The sequence below is a fragment of the Aricia agestis genome, chromosome 1 (genome assembly GCF_905147365.1).
Source record: "Aricia agestis chromosome 1, ilAriAges1.1, whole genome shotgun sequence".
NCBI lineage: Eukaryota > Metazoa > Arthropoda > Insecta > Lepidoptera > Lycaenidae > Aricia > Aricia agestis.
The window spans coordinates 14,840,610-14,859,384 of NC_056406.1; the positions used below are offsets into that span (position 1 = coordinate 14,840,610).

Consider the following 18,775-nt stretch of genomic DNA (forward strand, 5'->3'; position numbering starts at 1 on the left):
AACGAAAAAGTTAGTACGTATGGAAATACTATAATTTATAAACTGCGTATAGGCTATAGCGCTCGCTCTTTTCAGCGGCTGTCAGCCTAATTGGTGTAAACGCAGCCCTGCAACCTAGTAATTGCCATAAAAATAAAGATAAACTGTATATTGTAGGCTGGCGCGGCAAGTTCCTACTGCTGAACATCGTGGTGTCGGTGCTGCTGCTTCTAGTCCACGCGGCATGGCACAGCGTGCTGGCGGCGTTCGGCAGCTATGGCTCCTTGCTCGAACAGTACCCCATCATCCAGGAGATCGGCCAGAACCTGGGTCTCGTCTCGTATCGAGGCATAGATCCGCTGATGGCTGTACATTTTCTGGCACCTGAAGTAAGTTTGCAACAAGTAGGAGTTACACAATGCATTAATTAAAGCATTAAAGTTCCTATGTATTATTGCGTAAACTGTAACATGCATAACGGTTTTAAGTAACAATATAACCCTTAAAAATAATAGCAATAGCAGCTTTTTGACGAAGCTGAAATCATGCCATAGGTATATTTTAAATTTTTTATAGTACTCCAAGAAAGGAAATTACTCATTTAGCTGCTGTAAAGCTGTTAAAAACTATAATTTGTCTGACTGATCAGACACCAGCCTTGCTCTTCACTCTCCAGCATTAGTTCTCTACATTTTTTTTATTTCCAGTCAATAATGTAATTATGTTTTTTTCTCTTCAGTTAATAATGACATTTGCGTCGTTGGTCGTTTATCTGGTGGTTCGAAAACTTCTAGTCGGCACCCCCGACGATGAAGTTGTGAAGAAAGACTCCAAACATCAAAGCTTTCCGCTACTGACTAGTGCAGGTAAATCATTTATTGTCTTGTCGCTTTGCCATATTATAATACACGTTATTTTTTATCTATTCAGTTAGTTTAAAAAATTTAGCCAGCGTCAATTTACGAAACAATATATTCTTCATTATTTTACAGAATATTAAGAACTAAATAACGTAAGTGAGTGGTGTTGATTGATATATTACGTTTATTTATGATTTCCTACTGTGAGTCATTTTCAAACTTCAGTTGCATAAAATGAACATGGTTTATATTTAGAGCATGCATTGGTATCATTATATTTTATACTGTTATCTAATTATTATGTACTACATACAACATAATATAATGTTTGTCATATAGCCTAGTAAACGAAAGATTCTGCTTGGAAAAGTCGAAAGCAGAAATTTTGGCTTTGGTACCTTGTTTAGACTAGTTAGGAGATAAACATACAAAAAGTCCTGACCCCTCAGGCCTCCTGGGCGGCAAAGAAGGTCCCGTTTTTTGGCTTTTTGCTTACTCATCATAAACGGTGCTTCGTACGAAATTCTCTTGTACTACATGATAAAATCTAATTAAATTCTCTACAACTTTGTCCTTTACACTTTGTATCTATGTCCAATCATTGCCTCGCTATGAGCCTCTAAAATTGGCCGATTTTCAAAAGTGTGTTTTTGAGGGTTTCGTACCGAAAGGGTAAAAACGGGACCCTATTACTGAGACTTTGATGTCTGCCCGTCTGTCTGTCCGTCTGTCTGTCCTTCTGTCTGTCTCCAGGCTGTAACTCAAGAACGATAATAGCTAGAGAATTGAAATTTTCAGAGATGATGTATTATATTCATTGATGTATTACATATTATACAATCCAGTATCTAATATCTTATATCTTTAAACGAGCAATTCTTGTATGTATGTATATATATATATTATATATTTCATATTTATATATATAGTAATTGGAATCTCGGAATCGGCTGCAAACGATTTTCATTAAATTTAGTATATAGGGGGTTTCGGGGGCGATAAGTCGATCTAGCTAGGAATCATTTTTAGAAAATGTCATTTTATTCGTGTTTTATCCAATACCGAGCAAAGCTCGGTCGTATAGCTAGTTATGTTTTTATGAGACATAATATTATAATAATGCTAATTTAATTTAGCTACGTTCTACTTTCCAGGGAAGTACATAGCATTATGCCTCATAATGTTCTCCGGTATAATGCGGCCGAGTGTGACGTCGGGCATCTACTACCTGACGTGGATGGGCGCTGCGACGGCGTGGGCGCTGGGCAAACCCCTGGAGCGGGGGTTCGCCGTCGTCAGCCGCTGCCTGATGGCCATCATGGCCGCCCATGTCGCCGTGCAGCTCGTATACCAGTGCTCCTGGCTGATCGACATCTACCCACCGGATAATGATTTTGCGAGGTAGGAATTTAGCTAAAGATGATTGATATACAGAGGTAACAAAATTAAGGGACATTACATATACAGTGTATTTGTTTCTACCTGTGGAGAGCGCTGCTATTTTCAAAGTAAGTACTATTCTGGTACTATATAATAATTATGTATAAGGAACATACACCCTAAAGTAATGTCACTTAATTTTGTTGCACTCTGTTACTACACAGTGCAACAAAACACTCTAATATTTAAAGTAGATAAACTAATATATTTTGTGGAAGTGAAATGGTCAGTTGTTTAGTTTTTAAACAGTACACGCGCAGGGATGTGGGCTGTGGCATACAAAAGTTATAATACTTTTAACTCGCAACATTTGCATAACACATTTATGTTATTGGTTTCCACATAAATTGTTTGGAGACTGTTGTTTTATTATTATGGAGACTGTTGTATAATTGCAAGCGTTTTGTTTGTGAGTAGTGAAGTTGATGATGTCATAATATTAAATGGGTATGGACTACTGTGCTTATGTTTTCTACTTTAACTGTACCTATGCGCGTTAGTATGCGGTTTCTGTATAAAATTAACTGTTAATTTAATACAGAACAAATTTTATCGAACGGTAGGAAGAACTAAAATATATAATTATTACATGTCATTTATTATTATTCGCCAATTGTACATATGCATTTAAAAGTCATAACAAAAATGAGGCGCCTAAGAAGTCACTACGAAATTTTAATTAATATTTACATGAAATCATAGCTAGCGTGCATACGGCATACTAAGCATGCTAGCGCATACTTAGTATGCCGTATGAGTTGGAAGGAAGTTGTCAGTGTGGAAAATAAAGTTTTATTTCAATTAAGTTTATTATTTATTTCAGATACTTTGGTTTGACAAAATTAGTGATACTGAACGAAACACTCCCATCGACATTCGTATACGAGGTGTCGGAGGACCACATGTGGGCGACGCTGGCTAGCCCCTTCGTAATTTTAGTAGCGTATTATTTTCTTGCCGTCGAATCTCGTGAGCTATTCAAGCCCAAGGTACGTAACGATGAAGTCTAATACGTAGTTTACAAAATTTTAAAATTACTGCAATTTTAACACGAACCTATTAACAAAACGCTGATTTGCTTTTCAAATCATCCCATCGGGTTTGGCCGCTCAGTAGGCTTTAGTGCTGTAGTCGCAAACTTACATTTTAACCTCCGCAATAGTACGGCAATATTAACCTTTGATAACGGGGGGTAGGCGAAGAAAAAGAGCGCGTTGACGGGTATAGAGGCGGGGAAAAACAACGGCGCGCTGATGCGGGGCGTGTCCTTCCACCGCTCCAGCCGCTACACGTCGCGCGACCGCTGGAAGAGCGCCACCAAAAAAGTCCGAGTAAGGCCGCCTCTGGCTGTGCACTTAGTACTCGCATCACGTAGACCCTATAGAACATGCACCGATTTATTGTAGATATTTTCTAGCGATTTGTTTCCACTGTAGATACTGTACTTTTGATTAGACGTTGCAATATTGCGGCAGCTCGTACTTAGATCAACCGGTAAACACCGTGCACTTTATTACTTCGTGATATTTTTATGTTTGATTGTAGAAACCCCGAAAGACGCATTGTAAATATAGCATTTGGGGGCATGTGCATGTGGTGATAACCCTTTTAACAGTGTGATATTATTTGGCACGATTTCGTATTTAAACACTATTTTGCAACCTGCTTTCGTTCTTTTATAGGTTGCATATTCATACATAAATTCCAGTACCATCCGAGGGGACGCCAGCGAGAGCTATCCTGTAGGTATTCATGTGTTTCTTGTTTTTAACTGTTCATGATCTTAAAACAATTTTCTACAACAATTTTGTGGGGAAGCTGGTTGCACTTTTGTATGTATGTTTATGTGCTTATCTGTAACTTCTAATATAGTTAGAATCTTGCATATAAGTTTAGATCTTAGCCTATAATCCGTCGTATTTGGATGGCATATATAAATCAGTAAGTAATAACTTAATTATTTTCAATATGTTGTGTGAGTATCTGTGGTGGTGCTGTACAGTATTTTCAATGTTTTAAAAGCCTTATATAATTGTATACAGCCGAATACTGAAACCCTAATGTAGAGCTCTCTAATTCATAAGCTATCCCAGTCAAAGGTCGGCGGAATTTGCTATTCATACTACGTCATTTCTGTCCAGTTTTTGAGATTTTTTTATAGAAGTTTATCTATTCAACACCATGATTGATTGGTTCATGTCGTTAGCCAATCAATAGTGTGTGAAAAATCCATACTTAATGTTATGAATTCGAAAGTGTGTCTGCCTTTCTGTCTGTCACCTCTTTTTAGTCTTCACTTCATTTTGCTGAAATTTGGTATAATATGGAGATACTTTGAGTCCCGGGAAAGGACATAGGATACTTTTTATCCGGTAAAAAAATAATTTTGGCGCAACAGAGTTGCAGGCGACATCTTGTGATAATATGTAGAATGTAGATAAATTTCAGTCAGCTGTAGCCCTATCGTTTCAGTATCCGACCGTTACTGTGTTTTATTCTTCTTCTAGTAAATTGTAAAGTTTTTGTGGGTTGTAAATTGTTTTACTATACTAAATTATTAAAAACCTTTTCTTGAGTTTCGATAAAAGAGGAATCTTCCAAGTCACGCCAAATGCTTCAAGTGTTGTATACATAAACTGCTGCTTAATTGAAAGTGCTGTTATTTTAAAGTAATTAACACCCAGTAATATGTTTTTAGCTTATACGGAACTTGAGTCCAAGTAAGAAATGGTCAAGTGTTCGATCCAAGCGACAACTACACCAGGACTCGACGGGATCTGTCGTCGTTCCAGACGAAGGTGGGTTAAACATTTTAAAGATATTTTTAGCTACTCTAACTAGATCTATACTACCATCGTGCGAGTTTCTAACGGCAGTACTGCTCGCCGGGTTAGTCCCCGAACCGTTGGTAGGCACCAAGTATGAAGTAGGACATTCTGAGAGAGTTTCTTGCTAACCTATCTATATAATGTCAGTCAGTCACCTTTGAGTTTTATATATTATATAAAACCCAAAGGTGACTGACTGACTGATTGACATAGTGATCTATCAACGCACAGCCCAAACCACTGGACGGATCGGGCTGAAATTTGGCATGCAGGTAGATGTTATGACGTAGGCATCCGCTAAGAAAGGATTTTGATAAATTCCAACCCCAAGAGGTTCAAATAGGGGATGAAAGTTTGTATATAATAATACTTCTTAACGCGAGCGAAGCCGCGGGCAGAAGCTCGTTTGGAAATAAAATCATTTTTCATTTTATTTCATTTCCAGAAATACTATAGCTAAAAATTATATTGCCCTGTAATTTGTATTTCAGAATCAATAATGGAAGATGAAGAACCAACTTTGATAGACGAGATCCTAGCGGCCATTGTCGACTTCTTTCAAGTTCTTGTCAGGTAAGATGAATGTGCATTGTTATTCTGCTGACAAAGTCTATTATAATTTATTCGCATTCTGAAATAATTCAATTAAACATTTGCATTAAAACTTGGGTTGTTCGTTAAATCACCAGATATCCAAAATTAAAAAAGATTTATGACGTTACGATCTGAAAATTATTCACTACACACATTAAATACTTATACACACTATGTATATACATTTTGTCCTGTCATTTGTTGTGCAGATCATGGTTTCGGAGATCGTGGGTTCGATTCCCACGCTGAAAAATGTGGCTGAAATAATGTAGAATGTAGACTGATTGTTTGAGAAGAAATGTGATCAAAAAGGAAAAGCATAAAATAACCGACATATCAAGCGCAAGAACGATCCTGTGCCCAAACTTAAGCTCTATAAAATTACTCCTTAGCCTGTTTTCAATGGCCACCGTCATCAAAACTGGCGTAGTCATTGTGACATGATGATTCGAACACACTATTGATTTTAGATCATCCTATATCGCGACCACAATAACAATGATGGCGTGGAGCATCATGTACCACTCGTGGCTGACGTTCGTTCTGCTCATGTGGGCGAACATCGTGTGGCTGTGCCAGGACCAGCGCTCCTTCATGCTCAAAACCAGCCCGGTGCTGGTCTGCTACGCCATGCTCCTACTCCTCGCGCAGTATATCTATGGAATGGACTTACTAGAATCCGAGTTACCATCGAATATAACGGTTGGTAGTTTATTATCAGCTATCACTATTTTTTGTTGCGAAATGATGTCATACATTTCAGAAAAATTGCAATGACGGCATAGCGGTCACGTCAAAATACTGATGTAATTATTTTCTAAAGCAGTACACTCCACTAAACATAGATTTAACTTATTATTTACTTGCCTTGTTGGAAAGGAATAATTGTTATAAATGTGTTAAAGTATGTTTTAAGAAACTTTAGATTCTTCAATTCTGGCAATGGGAGAACTCTTTCTAGACCAGGCGGTGCCTTGCGCCTACATGTATATTAAGATGTCAGATATCTTCAAGAACATAACATACAAAATCCTCATGTTGTAACACAACTATTTGAAACTAAGGGAAAGAAATAAAATATTACCAACAATTAACAAGTTTATTGAATTAAATTTGTTTTACTGGATTATTATGTTAGATTGCAAAGGAGAATTAACTGAATAAAAAAATGATTTCTCAGGCGGTGAACCTACAGCAGATAGGGTTGGGTCGGGAGGCGGGCGAGGCGTGCGTGCCGCTATTGGTCAAGTCGGTGATGGCGTGCATGTTCTGGGTGACGCTGCGGCAGCGCGTCACGGAGCTGCGCACGAACCGCCGCTCCACGCTCGTCGCCAATATGGCCGCGCCCCTACATCTTACTGCCTCCACCGCCGCTAGTGGTCAGTGTTTGCCATTTTTTACTACAGTCATAGTATAATATATATGCTTCTGTTTTGCAAGTCATGTTTATTACTAAAGATATTTAAATTTTTATATCATGGACTAGATATTTAAATCGGATTTTTTATTTTTGCTTTCTCAATAATCAGGTTGGGTACATGGTAAATACTAAAGAAACTTAGAAGATTATTTTCTATTTATACTTTTTTTAACACTTATACGGTTTTACCTACTTTATACACCTCTACGGTATTTTGAATTATTAAATTGTATGTCCTTATAATACCTACATTTCTGATATATTTTTTAAATAATCGTTTTTGTTGTATTTGTGACTTTATCCATTCTGTGTAACAATTTTTACTGTGTATCTTTAATTCTCTTAAATTATGCACAACATTGTTGCGTCTTTTCTCTCACTCGTACTCTCTGTTCAATCTATTTTCCTCTTTTACTCCAACCTATTTTAAATAGACTAATTTTAATACTTGGTACAGCTATAGAGGGCGAGCGGGAGGATGAGAACCGGTCGCGGCTGCTGGTCGCGATAGGGGAGTGGCTACGCGGTGCGTGCGCGCGGTACTGGATCTACGTGGTGGTGATCATGCTCTTTGTGATCGGCATCACAGGCGAGAGAATGACGATATTCCGGATAACGTACATGGCCCTGTTCCTGATCTTTATACTCATGTTACAGGTACGTTAATTACGATATATCACAGTTGAGAGTTGTAGTGTTTAAAAAAACATAAAAATTTGATGTTTATTTATACTCTTTTGTTTCAACCATTTATGTTAGGTTGTACTTATTTTTTTTGCAGCTTACAAGTTTTTCTTGTTTCAGATAAGTTGGTACTGGTGGCGGCGTTTGATGTACGTGTTTTGGATCACTGTAATCATTTACTCAATGATAAATCTTATACTCATTTATATCTACCAGTTCGACAATTTCTCCAAGATGATTGAAACCTACCTCATGATAAACGAAAGACTGTAAGTGTTAAAGTAATTTGCATTGTTGCTTAATGCTTTCCATTTTCACACGAAACAAAAACATCTACTTTTACCAAATGATTTTTCCTTGCAGGCAACACGACCTAGGGTTGGACACATATCATAAAGCTGATCTTTTCGTGAAGCTACTAACGCCAACTCTGTTCCTAATCATAACGATAATGCAGGTGCATTACTTCCACAAAGACTTCATGGCGCTCTCTGATCCAAAAACGAGGTAACTTTACTAGGAAACTAAAAGTTCAACCCAAATAAATTATGTCTTGAAGAAAGATTACTAATGTTGTTATTTTTGTAGGACCGAGAGTTTGGCTAGAGAGATAGAGTCAAGAAGAGCTAGTCAAGCGGGTGCTTCCACTATTAAAGATGATGTAAGTCGTAGATTTTTTTAACAAAAACTTATTTTTGTACGTTTTTAATTTCTCATATTTATTATGAGTTCATTTTAAGCTTATATACAGCTAATAACATACCTACGATTACAATGAAAAAGTATTTATTATTGTAAAACATAATTAGCTCCCGGCTTTGCCGCTAGAAGAGGAACAGGAAGAAGGTCGTGAGTCGCCGACCGGCAGCGACACGGAGGCCGAACATTCCATTAATTCCTCCGTCAACACCGCCGCCAGACGATCCATACACAGGTATACGATGTAGTCACATACTCTGTTACTGCAACCAGACAGAATTTTTAGTGTTTACAAACAAAATTATCAGCCATATCAGGCCTGTCCCACTCGCGCGATTAGGTATCGAACTGTAAGTACCCCTTTAAAGGGGCAGATCACAAGGGACTCACAAGCGAGCGGTGACGCGCGCGCAAGATTTTTTCGTCGCATATAATATCTACGTACTGATTTAACCGCTGTGACAGAATCGTTATTAATCTGATAAATATGAACGATTAAAAAAAGTCAAAGAAATATTACAATAAAGTAATTTAAGACTTTAAAATACAAAAAAAAAATACACAAACATAGCAAATAAACCAATTTGTTACAAATAAACCGCATACTACACATAAATAAACACAAGTTACTGTGTTTAAGTTGTAAAAAATTCCTGACCAACTCCTACACTATAATCGAATATAAAACTATTATAAAATATACGTTGGGTAATGGGTTACTAAAATTTGATTATTACTAAGTTTGCTAGTAGTAGCTATAGTAATCAAAAGAAGATTATTTTATTCTCTAAAAGGTGACAATCTTTATTTCGTTAGAAAGGGTACCTCTTACGCGATAGAAAGAGAGCGCAGATGTAGGCAAATATAATTGTAGGCATCTAGCACTGCGCGGTCGGAATTTGAACTTTATATTATCGTAGTATGAGTTGTTATTTTCTTAAACGGGTTTCACGAGTGGGAATTCTGTTGGTACTACTAATATATTATATTCTGTGGCCATATCATATTTGGTAGATTTTATCTTACTTAGGTAGCAAAGGAACCCTGGTAGTCAATATCTAGTATGATTATAATTATTTCAAAATAAAAAAGGCTATGGCATTAAGTCTACCATTATGCAAAATGTGTAAAATAAAAATAAATAAAACAAAAAAAAACATTATTCACTGATTTTCTATATTCACAAGTGATACCTATGTCTATACAAAAATAATTATGACTTTAAAATACTACAATATCAGTCAATATAATGCGCAGGAAGTCGTCTCGCAGCCGTTCAATCGCGGCGACGGCGTCGGGTCGCTCGGCCCTGTCTGGCCGCTCGACGCGCACGTCAACCGCGTTCCGCCCGTGGCTGCTCGAGCGAGTCCGCGCCGCGCGCCGCGTGCTCGCCGCCGCCGCAGACTACGCCTTCATATTCCTAGACATACATCTAGTCAAAATTATCTTCCTAGCTCTTATGCTGCTATGCGTACTAAATGTAAGTATTTACTTCATGTTATAAAATTGCTCAGAATATTATTAAATAAGGTAAAGTATTTAGTTGTTACCTTAAATAAAATGTATTGACTTGTGTATAGAAGACACTGTTTTATAATTTTAATACTCTTTACGTATAATACTATTTTAGATAACTCACTAAGAACTATAACAACACTGCACAAGCAAACGTGACTAAAAAAAAAAATTTTTTTGCTTTTAGGTGAGCGCTATACACGTTCCGATTATGCTAATCATATCTCCGGCCCTACTGCTCAATCCAAGAAAGCAACGAATCTGTATACTCTTCATTTCGACTCTCATAAGTGTATACTTTATGGCGAAAATGGTGTATCAAATAGAATACATCAAGCATAGTTTCTTCGATGTGAATTGCACAGATGTAAGTAATTAATTTTGTTTAATTTTCAATATTTTTCAGCAATTATTTGCCCCCCCATTGCCTCATTGTCATATTTTTCAGTCCGAAGGCGTGAATATAACGACGTACAATAACGCCGAGTGGGTGGGATTTGTGAAGGCGAGTCGCGATCGGCCGCTAGTCGTGTTGCTGAAAGGATACATTGCGTTAATCGCACTTATTACCTTCTACTCGCTGGTCAACTACAGACAAAGTTCTATGAAGTAATAAAACAATTCACATACATAATCAACGCTTGCGTAATCTACATAACGGTTCTCGAATACTTTGCTTTATGATATGACGAGTACTAGATTTATATCTTTTTTTATATACTTTATTTTATTTTAGTATTTTTTTTAATTTTAGGGCAGTAGGCATACTACCAAACCACAAGGAGACGCTAATGTTTCCGGATATAACTCGAGCTGACGCTGATAAAGACTTGATACATTGTATTAAGTTCTTTATGAACTATGGATTCTATAAATTCGGGGTTGAGGTAACATTTTTTTTCAAAATTAAACAAGGCCTATTCAGAAATAAGTGTAACATTTTTTTACTGATTTGTATATTATGTATAGGTACTTAAATTTTTATCAATATAATTCGAAATACACAATCTACCTTGCAAAAATGACAATATCTCAGGAATAGGATTATCTTGTGTCAATTGTTTTTTATTGCTTATATCCAGTTGCTACGGTTGAATTGAATAAAATACATTTATGGCAATAGTGATATAAAGTTTAAAATATATCGTACTTGTACTTACTTACATCCAAAAATGGCGTGCAATTAATTTTATTATAATGTAATTATGTGATTATAACAGTACTATAAAAGTAGGCCTAATTGCAGATATCATTGATCTGCCTGATGGGCGTGGTTGGGTCGCGGATGGACGCGGCGGCGGCGCTGTACGCGTGCTGGCTGCTGGCGCTGGTGGGCGTGCGGCGTGCGCGGCTGCCCCGCCTCTGGCCCGCCTTCACCGGCTGCATGGTCGTGCTGCTGCCGCTACAGTACATGCTGGCTCTCGGCTTCCTGCCGCAGCTGTGCGTGCATTACCCGTGGACGGGCGATGGAACGGTACGGAAAATATCTGGCAATGGAGCGTGCCTGTGGTATATAAATAATAACTATCATATTGACTTTATAACGTTTAGAAAGCATGGTGTTCACTGCATAGTAAAAAACAAGCAGTTATAATTACATAATATCATTTCAATTTATCTGATAAATCCCTCTAGAAAATATCTTTTAAATGACCAACTATTATTTTGACAGCAAATGAAGCAAATCCGAACGTGGTTCTATCTGCCATATGCTGACGACCCGCCGTACGCTGTGAAACTTATTTTCGACTATTTCCTGCTGATGTTTGCTGCGAGACAACTGAGAGTGTTCCGCATTGAGAAATCTCAGGGAGATTCCTACCCTGGCGGGTCTAATAGTGAAGATATCGGCAAAAATTGGGAGACACCGAACTTTGTTAATCCAGTTCCAGATTTCCTTGGTTATGTCGGGTAAGGTTATTGCCGTCACATTGATTTAAAAGAAAACAAGAAGATATCGTAATTCAAAATATTTTTTTCTTTTTCAGCACGTGGTTAGATGTTATAAAACGAATGGTGTTCTTAGGAATGCTATGGGTGACGTTGGCGATTATGTTCATGACGGGCACGAATCGGGTCAATCTCTTCTCCATGGGCTATCTCATCGGGTCGTTCATATTCCTTTGGCAAGGCACAGACTTCTATCTGAGACCCAAGGATGCTATATTGCAATGGTAAATGTATTTAAGCGTTTGTGTTTAATAGCTCGGCAACGCGTTTTTCCCAATGTTAAGAACATCCAAAGGCAGTTACTGATTGCCAACCACACCATGTTTTTCTTTTGTCGGCCTTTTTAAGGGCGGTATCTCTGGCCTATCATTATTAGAAATGGCTGAAAAGTGACAAATATATCTTCTCCAATATAAAACGGCATACGTTATGTTTTATCCCGCTCTATAGCTTTTCGCGGTTTCTTATCGATACGCTAACGACGGATCATGTTCCGAAAAAATGTTTACATAATTATACGTGGGAGAGCCATGCTTCGGCACGAATAGGCCGGCTCGACCGGATAAATACCACGTTCTCACAGAAACAGCGCTTGCGCTGTGTTTCGCCGAGTGAGTGAGTTTACCGGAGGCCCAATCCCCTAACCCCTACCCTATTCCCTTCCCTACCCTCAACTATTCCCTTCCCTTCCCTACCCTCAACTATTCCCTTCCCTTCCCTTCCCTACCATCAGGTGACCCGTTTGCTCGTTTGCCCCCTTATTTCATAAAAAAAATGGACATAATATAATACTGTAGAATCCTCGTCTGTTACATTCGTAAAGCCCCTTGATAGACAATCATATAGAGTATTATGCAACTATTTATATTAGGAGTTCAACTATTGCTTACAATGTGTAGGTGGTCGTGGCTGGTGCGCTACAACGTATGCGTGGTTGGCGTGAAGACGCTGCTGCAGATCCCGGGCTGCATGTTCAGCGACGTGCTGCAGGAGCACGCGTGCTGGCTGGTCCAGCTGCTCGGCATAGGCTGTATCGACAAGTTCGCCGGCCGCAGCGTCTCCAAGTTCCTTAAAGTGGAATATAATAAGGTGTGTGTTGCGTTTGTATGAAGTTGCAATGATTAATAATATTCTAAGGATTAATGGAAGTTATATATATATGTTGATCAATTTAAAGTATGGCACAAGATTGGGCTAAAAAAGTTACTTATCCCACAATATTTACAATTATTTTCGGCAGGATTCTCCGTGCATGGTGCCGCAAGAAGATATCGGTCTGGCGTGGGATGGAGTTTGTTTCGCGTTCCTCATTCTACAGAGGAGGCTCTTCAACAGCTACTACTTTTATAGAGTCATTGACGAGAGCAAAGCCACTACGGTTCTTGCTTCCAGGTACTTTTTTTAAAGTTTCGTATGTGTGTACCTTAATTCGGTGATTTTTATACCTTCCAGGGAGGACTGGGAAAGAAAAATACCAATCGATGTCCGCCCTAGCGATATAGTTTGGTTTACAGATATATCAAGGAAAGACAACCGTGCGGGAGCCGGATTCTACGGAGGCAGGCCACCGAAAGGCAAATACGCCTATTTGGTGGAGTTTTCAGGCTGAGGATAGCAAAGAATCCTCGGTAGTTCACGAAAAAGCCTGGAGATGGCCCTAGTTAATACAAATGTTTTTATCTTCTCCGTAAGTCAAGCTGCACTTAAAACACTGACAGCCGCAGAAGTCTCGTCCAAATTGGTTCTGGAATGCATTGAGACGTTAAACATGCCGGGAAGGAACAACAACATCCGCCTAGTATGGGTCCCGGGCCACAGGAACGTCCCTGGTAATGAAACCCCTGACGAACTGGCTAGGCTTGGGGCCGAGTCTCATATATGGCCTAGAACCGGTCTGTGGTATATTTCCCAGTACCACAAAGCAAATGCTCAAGGAATGGGGTCACAGACTAAGCAATGGGTTGAGACCCCTGGCCTTGAACGCTCTAAGGCACTAATTCCTGGCTTAAACAAGAAAATATCAGAATTAGTGCTCAACTTGGCTATTAACCAATTAAGAATCCTTACCAGAAGCCTAACCGGGCACTGCAAGCTCAACAAACACCTAAACAGAAAGGACATTTGTAGCATAACAACTTGCAGATTCTGTGAGGAGGATGAGACACCTATTCACTTTCTCCTCGACTGTCCTGCTCTACTACAGAGCAGGAACAGGCACCTTAGTCGCCACGAATACTCATCCACAGAAGACATTCGTGGCACTGACCCTAACCATATCGTTTAATTTATGAGCAGTATTGGGTTGGGGATGATACTCTAGTGCGAAGGAGTCACAATAGATCCTTATGGGTCGCAGTGACGTCAGGGCTACCTGCCTTCTTTAACACAAAAAAAAACCTTAATTTGAGTGTTTGCATAGTTTTAAAAGCTAAAATGTGTTTAATAGCCTCTTGTTAATAATAATAAAATTATGTTCCAGGGGTGCTGATTTGATCGAAGAACTTCGTCAGAAACAAATGTTAGTTCAAGAGGAACAGGAAGTTAAAATATTAGAAAAGATCAAAGTGAAAATGGAGAGAATAAAAGCGAATCAAAAGAAAATACAGGGTGCTATGGCTAAAGAGCCTGGACATCACGATAGAGGTATGTGTATCCCTTTTGGATTTACTATATTCACTAAAATATACAATACGTCAGATTTCCTATATAATATATAAATCCAAAAAACTTTTGGTATTTAATAAAATAATAATTGAATCTAAAATGTTTATTTACTGTTTTGAAAACTATTAAACTATTGACTTAGGAAAACTAAATTATCTTATTTAGTAAAAAATTTCTTCAAAATTTACTACTTTACTTGTCACGCTAACGACATAGACGAGGACGATGACGAGGACGAAACGCAGCCCGGTGAATCACAGCAAGTTCCCCTCGTGCAAGCAGACTCGGACGACTCCCGGCCCGGCTTCCACACGCCCGCCTCCCCCACCTCCCCGCGCTCCCCGACCTCCGCCCGCGGCTTCCACACGCCGCTCAGCGAGCCCTCCGCGCCCCCCACTCCGCTGCACGCGCGTGCACCCCTCCCCTTGCCCGCGCCCCCCGCCCCGCCCGGCCCGCCTTCCCCCTCCTCCGCGCTCATGACCGTGTCGCTCGACGCGTACCTCGAGCCCCGGCGCATTTCCTTCGAGTCCCCGCCCTCCTCCGAGCTGCTCCCCCGCGCCCAGAGCCCCGAGGAATCCTATCCCGTGTTTTCCCCGCCCCCTATCCGCCGCCGGCACACCGTGGCCAGCCCCAGTCTACTCCAGCGAACCTCGATCATATCGATCTCGAGTCGCGCCGAACCGAACTCTCATCATACGTGTAACTACCTGGAACTCCTATATGCCTGTAGACTCACCACACAGACAATGTTTTATACATACACTCGATGTTCAATGTAAATACATATTTTAAAGCAACTAGTTGAACTTATTTTATTGATCTAGGAAGAAGCGTTGCGTCAAGTAAAGAACGAGTTTTCACAAAAAGGCACGAAGGTACAGTCTAGCGAGTATCGGTTGTGGTGGGGTGACGTTGCTGCAAAACTAATGTATCCGTACCTGTAAATGACAATAGGCTAAGATTCGGCGACTAAATTTTCTCTCTAACATGAACCATGACATAACTTTCACCCTTCGATCCATTAACGACCGTCGGCACACATTAATACGTTCTGTCCAAACGTCTCTCAGTCCCGTCGGGTGAATGTCTGAATTAAGGCAAGGTTTTTGCCGGAAGCGTGTTGCCGGATGTGCAGCTTTGATCTGTGCCTGAGTGTTGAGTTAGACCTTTGTTTGTAGCTCGGGGCAGGTTGCTGTATAGGCCGCCTTCCAGCCATCAGAAGGGTAACGTTGAGTAACAACTTACTGCCGGTCTAACGTCATTATTGCGTACTAATATCTCTACAGCTTTTGGGAGTTGGTAGGCGAATTGCGTTTGACGGGTGCTGTCTTATTTTTTGTAAAAATGTAAATTTGTAAAAATCACATCTAATCCACAATATTAAGACAGAGCCTTTAATGCAATATTTATTGTGTGCACGTTTTTATGTTTGCGGCTGGCGATACGAGCTTAATGTTTATTTGTGCTGTCTGTTACTTACACCATGATGCTTTTGCATTATAGTCATCAATCTTGCAATCTTTTGTTTGTATCACTTGTGGTTTTGTTTTTTTTTTTTTGTCATCCGAAACTGACTTAAAATATCTATTACTTATTTAAAAAAGTGCTATATTTTTAACGTTTATTGTTATTTTTTTATTAATCATTTCATACTATAATATTCTTTATACTTAATACGAATTTTTTTGTCGGTATTATTGTTGCATTTCCATAATTTTAATCTGCATTTTGTGTGTTATATTTATAATTCAATATTTTTATTATATTTTTTAATTAAGTAAGTACCTAATATACCTACTGTTTAACTCAGCTGGGACCACCGTATCACAATATAGACCACTTACATAAAAGCACGTCGTTATGTTTCAAAGAGCAACTTTTTAAATCATGAAATATAATTATTAATTGTGATATCAGTAATAATTAAAAGGTAAAAACTATAACCCGATTTAGAAAGTCGCAAAGCCTTGACTATTATCATGTTTAAGCGCTACAATGGAATAAACATATTACATACACATATATACAAATTATACTTTTGTCCCGACCGTAGTCGAGTAAAAATTCAAAATACAGCATGCCTGACAACAGGGACAATTTTAAATATTTAAAATAATTTATTAATTAATATTTTTATATCGATATACTGCCATAATTTATATTATTATTTTTATGTGTGTAGTAATATTTGTAAATATTTTTCTATGTGCTTGTTTCACATTGTAGATTGGATGCATAATCAGAAATGTCCTATAATAAAGCTGTAAACATTAAAGGCATGCTTGTGAATATATCTTTTGCAATGAATGGTTCTAAAACCTTTTTTTTATAAACAGCGGTGCGTTCCGGTGATTACTATATGTTCGACGAGTTCGACGACACTGAGCTGCACATGAAAGACGACGAGTCGAGTTCCGACGAAGAAAATATTCCCAAGGAATTGGGCTTCGGAAAGGTAAGTTCCAGATATTTGATTAAAAAGCATCGTGGCCTTGGGTAAATAAATATTTAGGTTGGGTATGAAGTAAGAGTATTTTTACGTGTTGGTAGGACAGTTAGAGTAATATTAAAAATGTTAGCGGTATTTTCATGAACATACAGTTGCATGTCATAGATAACTGATTTAGATTACTATTTGGGCTTAGACGTATTGTAACTTACCTATAATTGTTGGAGCATGAAACGTATACATATCTAGACAGTAATATTTTCTAGACCTAGAATGAAATTCAGTAAGCTTTTTCAAGACAAGCAACATTCCATATCATTGCCCATTCACTACTTACAGTTAGATTTGACATACAAAAGATAACCATAATATATAAAGATACTTTTAAAACTGTTAAACATGTAAGTAAAGATTTTAGTGATTCATAAAGGATAGTCGACATGAATAACTATCAATCGACATTTTTCTCGAGCATAATAAAAGCTTGTTAATAAGATATGTTGTTAGCTTCCAAATTATAGTGTACACTTAATTTCATATTACAAGAGTGGTTCAGGGTGAGGTCAGCTGATAATTTTAATACCTTTATCTTTATTTGTAGATATATCAGAAAACAATTTATTTCTTAAAATATGGCAATTGGGATCATAGTTATTATATTTGGCTTGAATATTTGGCTGTTTGTGGGAGTGGGTTGTGTCGCAGATTGCACCATGCGGTGTGATGGTAGCTTGTGGTGACTAATATGCCTTGCCAGTTGCCATAACATGTTTTACCGACATGTTCGCTGTTTACTGCGTGTTGTTCTTTTAACAAAAAGTGGATTAAAACAGTGCAAAACTGATGACGTTACTACAGTAGACTATTTCTACAGACCACATTTTTTAAACGCTTATACTATTGTTAAAAGCGTGATCAGTTTTGTAAAATAAAGGTCAGTAAACAACGAATATGTGTGCACGTAACGCGTTAGCTGGTGTCAACGGCGATACGTACGGACCTGCGTCGCGCGGTGTCGCTCCGCCGTGCGTCCGCGCCGTCGCTGCGTCCCCCTTCATTCTGCACGCCGGCTAAGGTACACTCATAAAACAGAAACACTATACAGTTATTAAGTTATTTTACATAGACTTTCAGTCTTCTTGCGATTTTCGTGTTTCATACACGAAATAAAAGTCGTTATATAGCACAATATTGGACATAGGTAATATAAAGCCCCGAGCTTTAATGCTAAAAGGAAATTTGTGTTGGCAGTCATACTCAAGCACTTACTAGACTGATAACTGGTAACAAAGGGAATTAAATGCTACATAACAACTGATTTGGGAAACACTGCACAGTTTTGACAAAATTGAAAACAGTTATTTGGAATTAAAATGACACTTTTTAAAAATCATGCATACTCTTTATACCTTCCTACACATTACATTTAAGTGAGTTACTCAAGTGGTAGGTACCTAGTACCTAGAATTTTTTGCGATTGGTAAGTTGTTCATGAAAATAATATTTTGGTGCATGCTTGGCTTTGTTCTGCACTTTACTTAACTGTCTTGTTTTTGTTTAATGTTGATTTGTGTTTATTTTTTGTGTTTTTATTTTATTTATTTCTTTAGGTTTCATACTCCTTTAAAACATCGTTATTAGTTATTACTTATTAATAAATATCTTCCATTTTTTTATTATATGATTTCTACAG

At 38.3% G+C, this 18,775-nt stretch overlaps 1 protein-coding gene across 9 annotated transcripts in view; it reads left to right on the top strand.

Annotated features, from left to right (window-relative positions):
• LOC121733767 (piezo-type mechanosensitive ion channel component) overlaps window positions 1–18,775 on the top strand; it is a 67,640-nt gene that overhangs the window by 22,610 nt on the left and 26,255 nt on the right. For 3 of the 9 annotated variants that reach the window (XM_042124153.1, XM_042124234.1, XM_042124309.1), the window contains exons 4-31: window positions 157–368; window positions 719–845; window positions 1,994–2,240; window positions 3,103–3,268; window positions 3,476–3,610; window positions 4,978–5,077; window positions 5,599–5,680; window positions 6,172–6,403; window positions 6,882–7,080; window positions 7,579–7,778; window positions 7,926–8,074; window positions 8,169–8,312; window positions 8,394–8,466; window positions 8,615–8,739; window positions 9,762–9,984; window positions 10,207–10,386; window positions 10,468–10,628; window positions 10,774–10,906; window positions 11,266–11,493; window positions 11,692–11,930; window positions 12,008–12,193; window positions 12,869–13,058; window positions 13,210–13,361; window positions 14,449–14,612; window positions 15,458–15,508; window positions 15,812–15,856; window positions 16,970–17,088; window positions 18,056–18,157. In XM_042124153.1, coding sequence (XP_041980087.1) covers window positions 157–368; window positions 719–845; window positions 1,994–2,240; window positions 3,103–3,268; window positions 3,476–3,610; window positions 4,978–5,077; window positions 5,599–5,680; window positions 6,172–6,403; window positions 6,882–7,080; window positions 7,579–7,778; window positions 7,926–8,074; window positions 8,169–8,312; window positions 8,394–8,466; window positions 8,615–8,739; window positions 9,762–9,984; window positions 10,207–10,386; window positions 10,468–10,628; window positions 10,774–10,906; window positions 11,266–11,493; window positions 11,692–11,930; window positions 12,008–12,193; window positions 12,869–13,058; window positions 13,210–13,361; window positions 14,449–14,612; window positions 15,458–15,508; window positions 15,812–15,856; window positions 16,970–17,088; window positions 18,056–18,157 — 4,364 coding nt within the window. Of the gene's footprint in view, window positions 1–156; window positions 369–718; window positions 846–1,993; window positions 2,241–3,102; window positions 3,269–3,475; window positions 3,611–3,961; window positions 4,022–4,977; window positions 5,078–5,598; window positions 5,681–6,171; window positions 6,404–6,881; window positions 7,081–7,578; window positions 7,779–7,925; window positions 8,075–8,168; window positions 8,313–8,393; window positions 8,467–8,614; window positions 8,740–9,761; window positions 9,985–10,206; window positions 10,387–10,467; window positions 10,629–10,773; window positions 10,907–11,265; window positions 11,494–11,691; window positions 11,931–12,007; window positions 12,194–12,868; window positions 13,059–13,209; window positions 13,362–14,448; window positions 14,613–15,457; window positions 15,509–15,811; window positions 15,857–16,969; window positions 17,089–18,055; window positions 18,158–18,775 lie in introns of all 9 variants that reach the window. The other 6 variants (XM_042124503.1, XM_042124669.1, XM_042124371.1 and 3 more) reach the window with 6 other exon arrangements.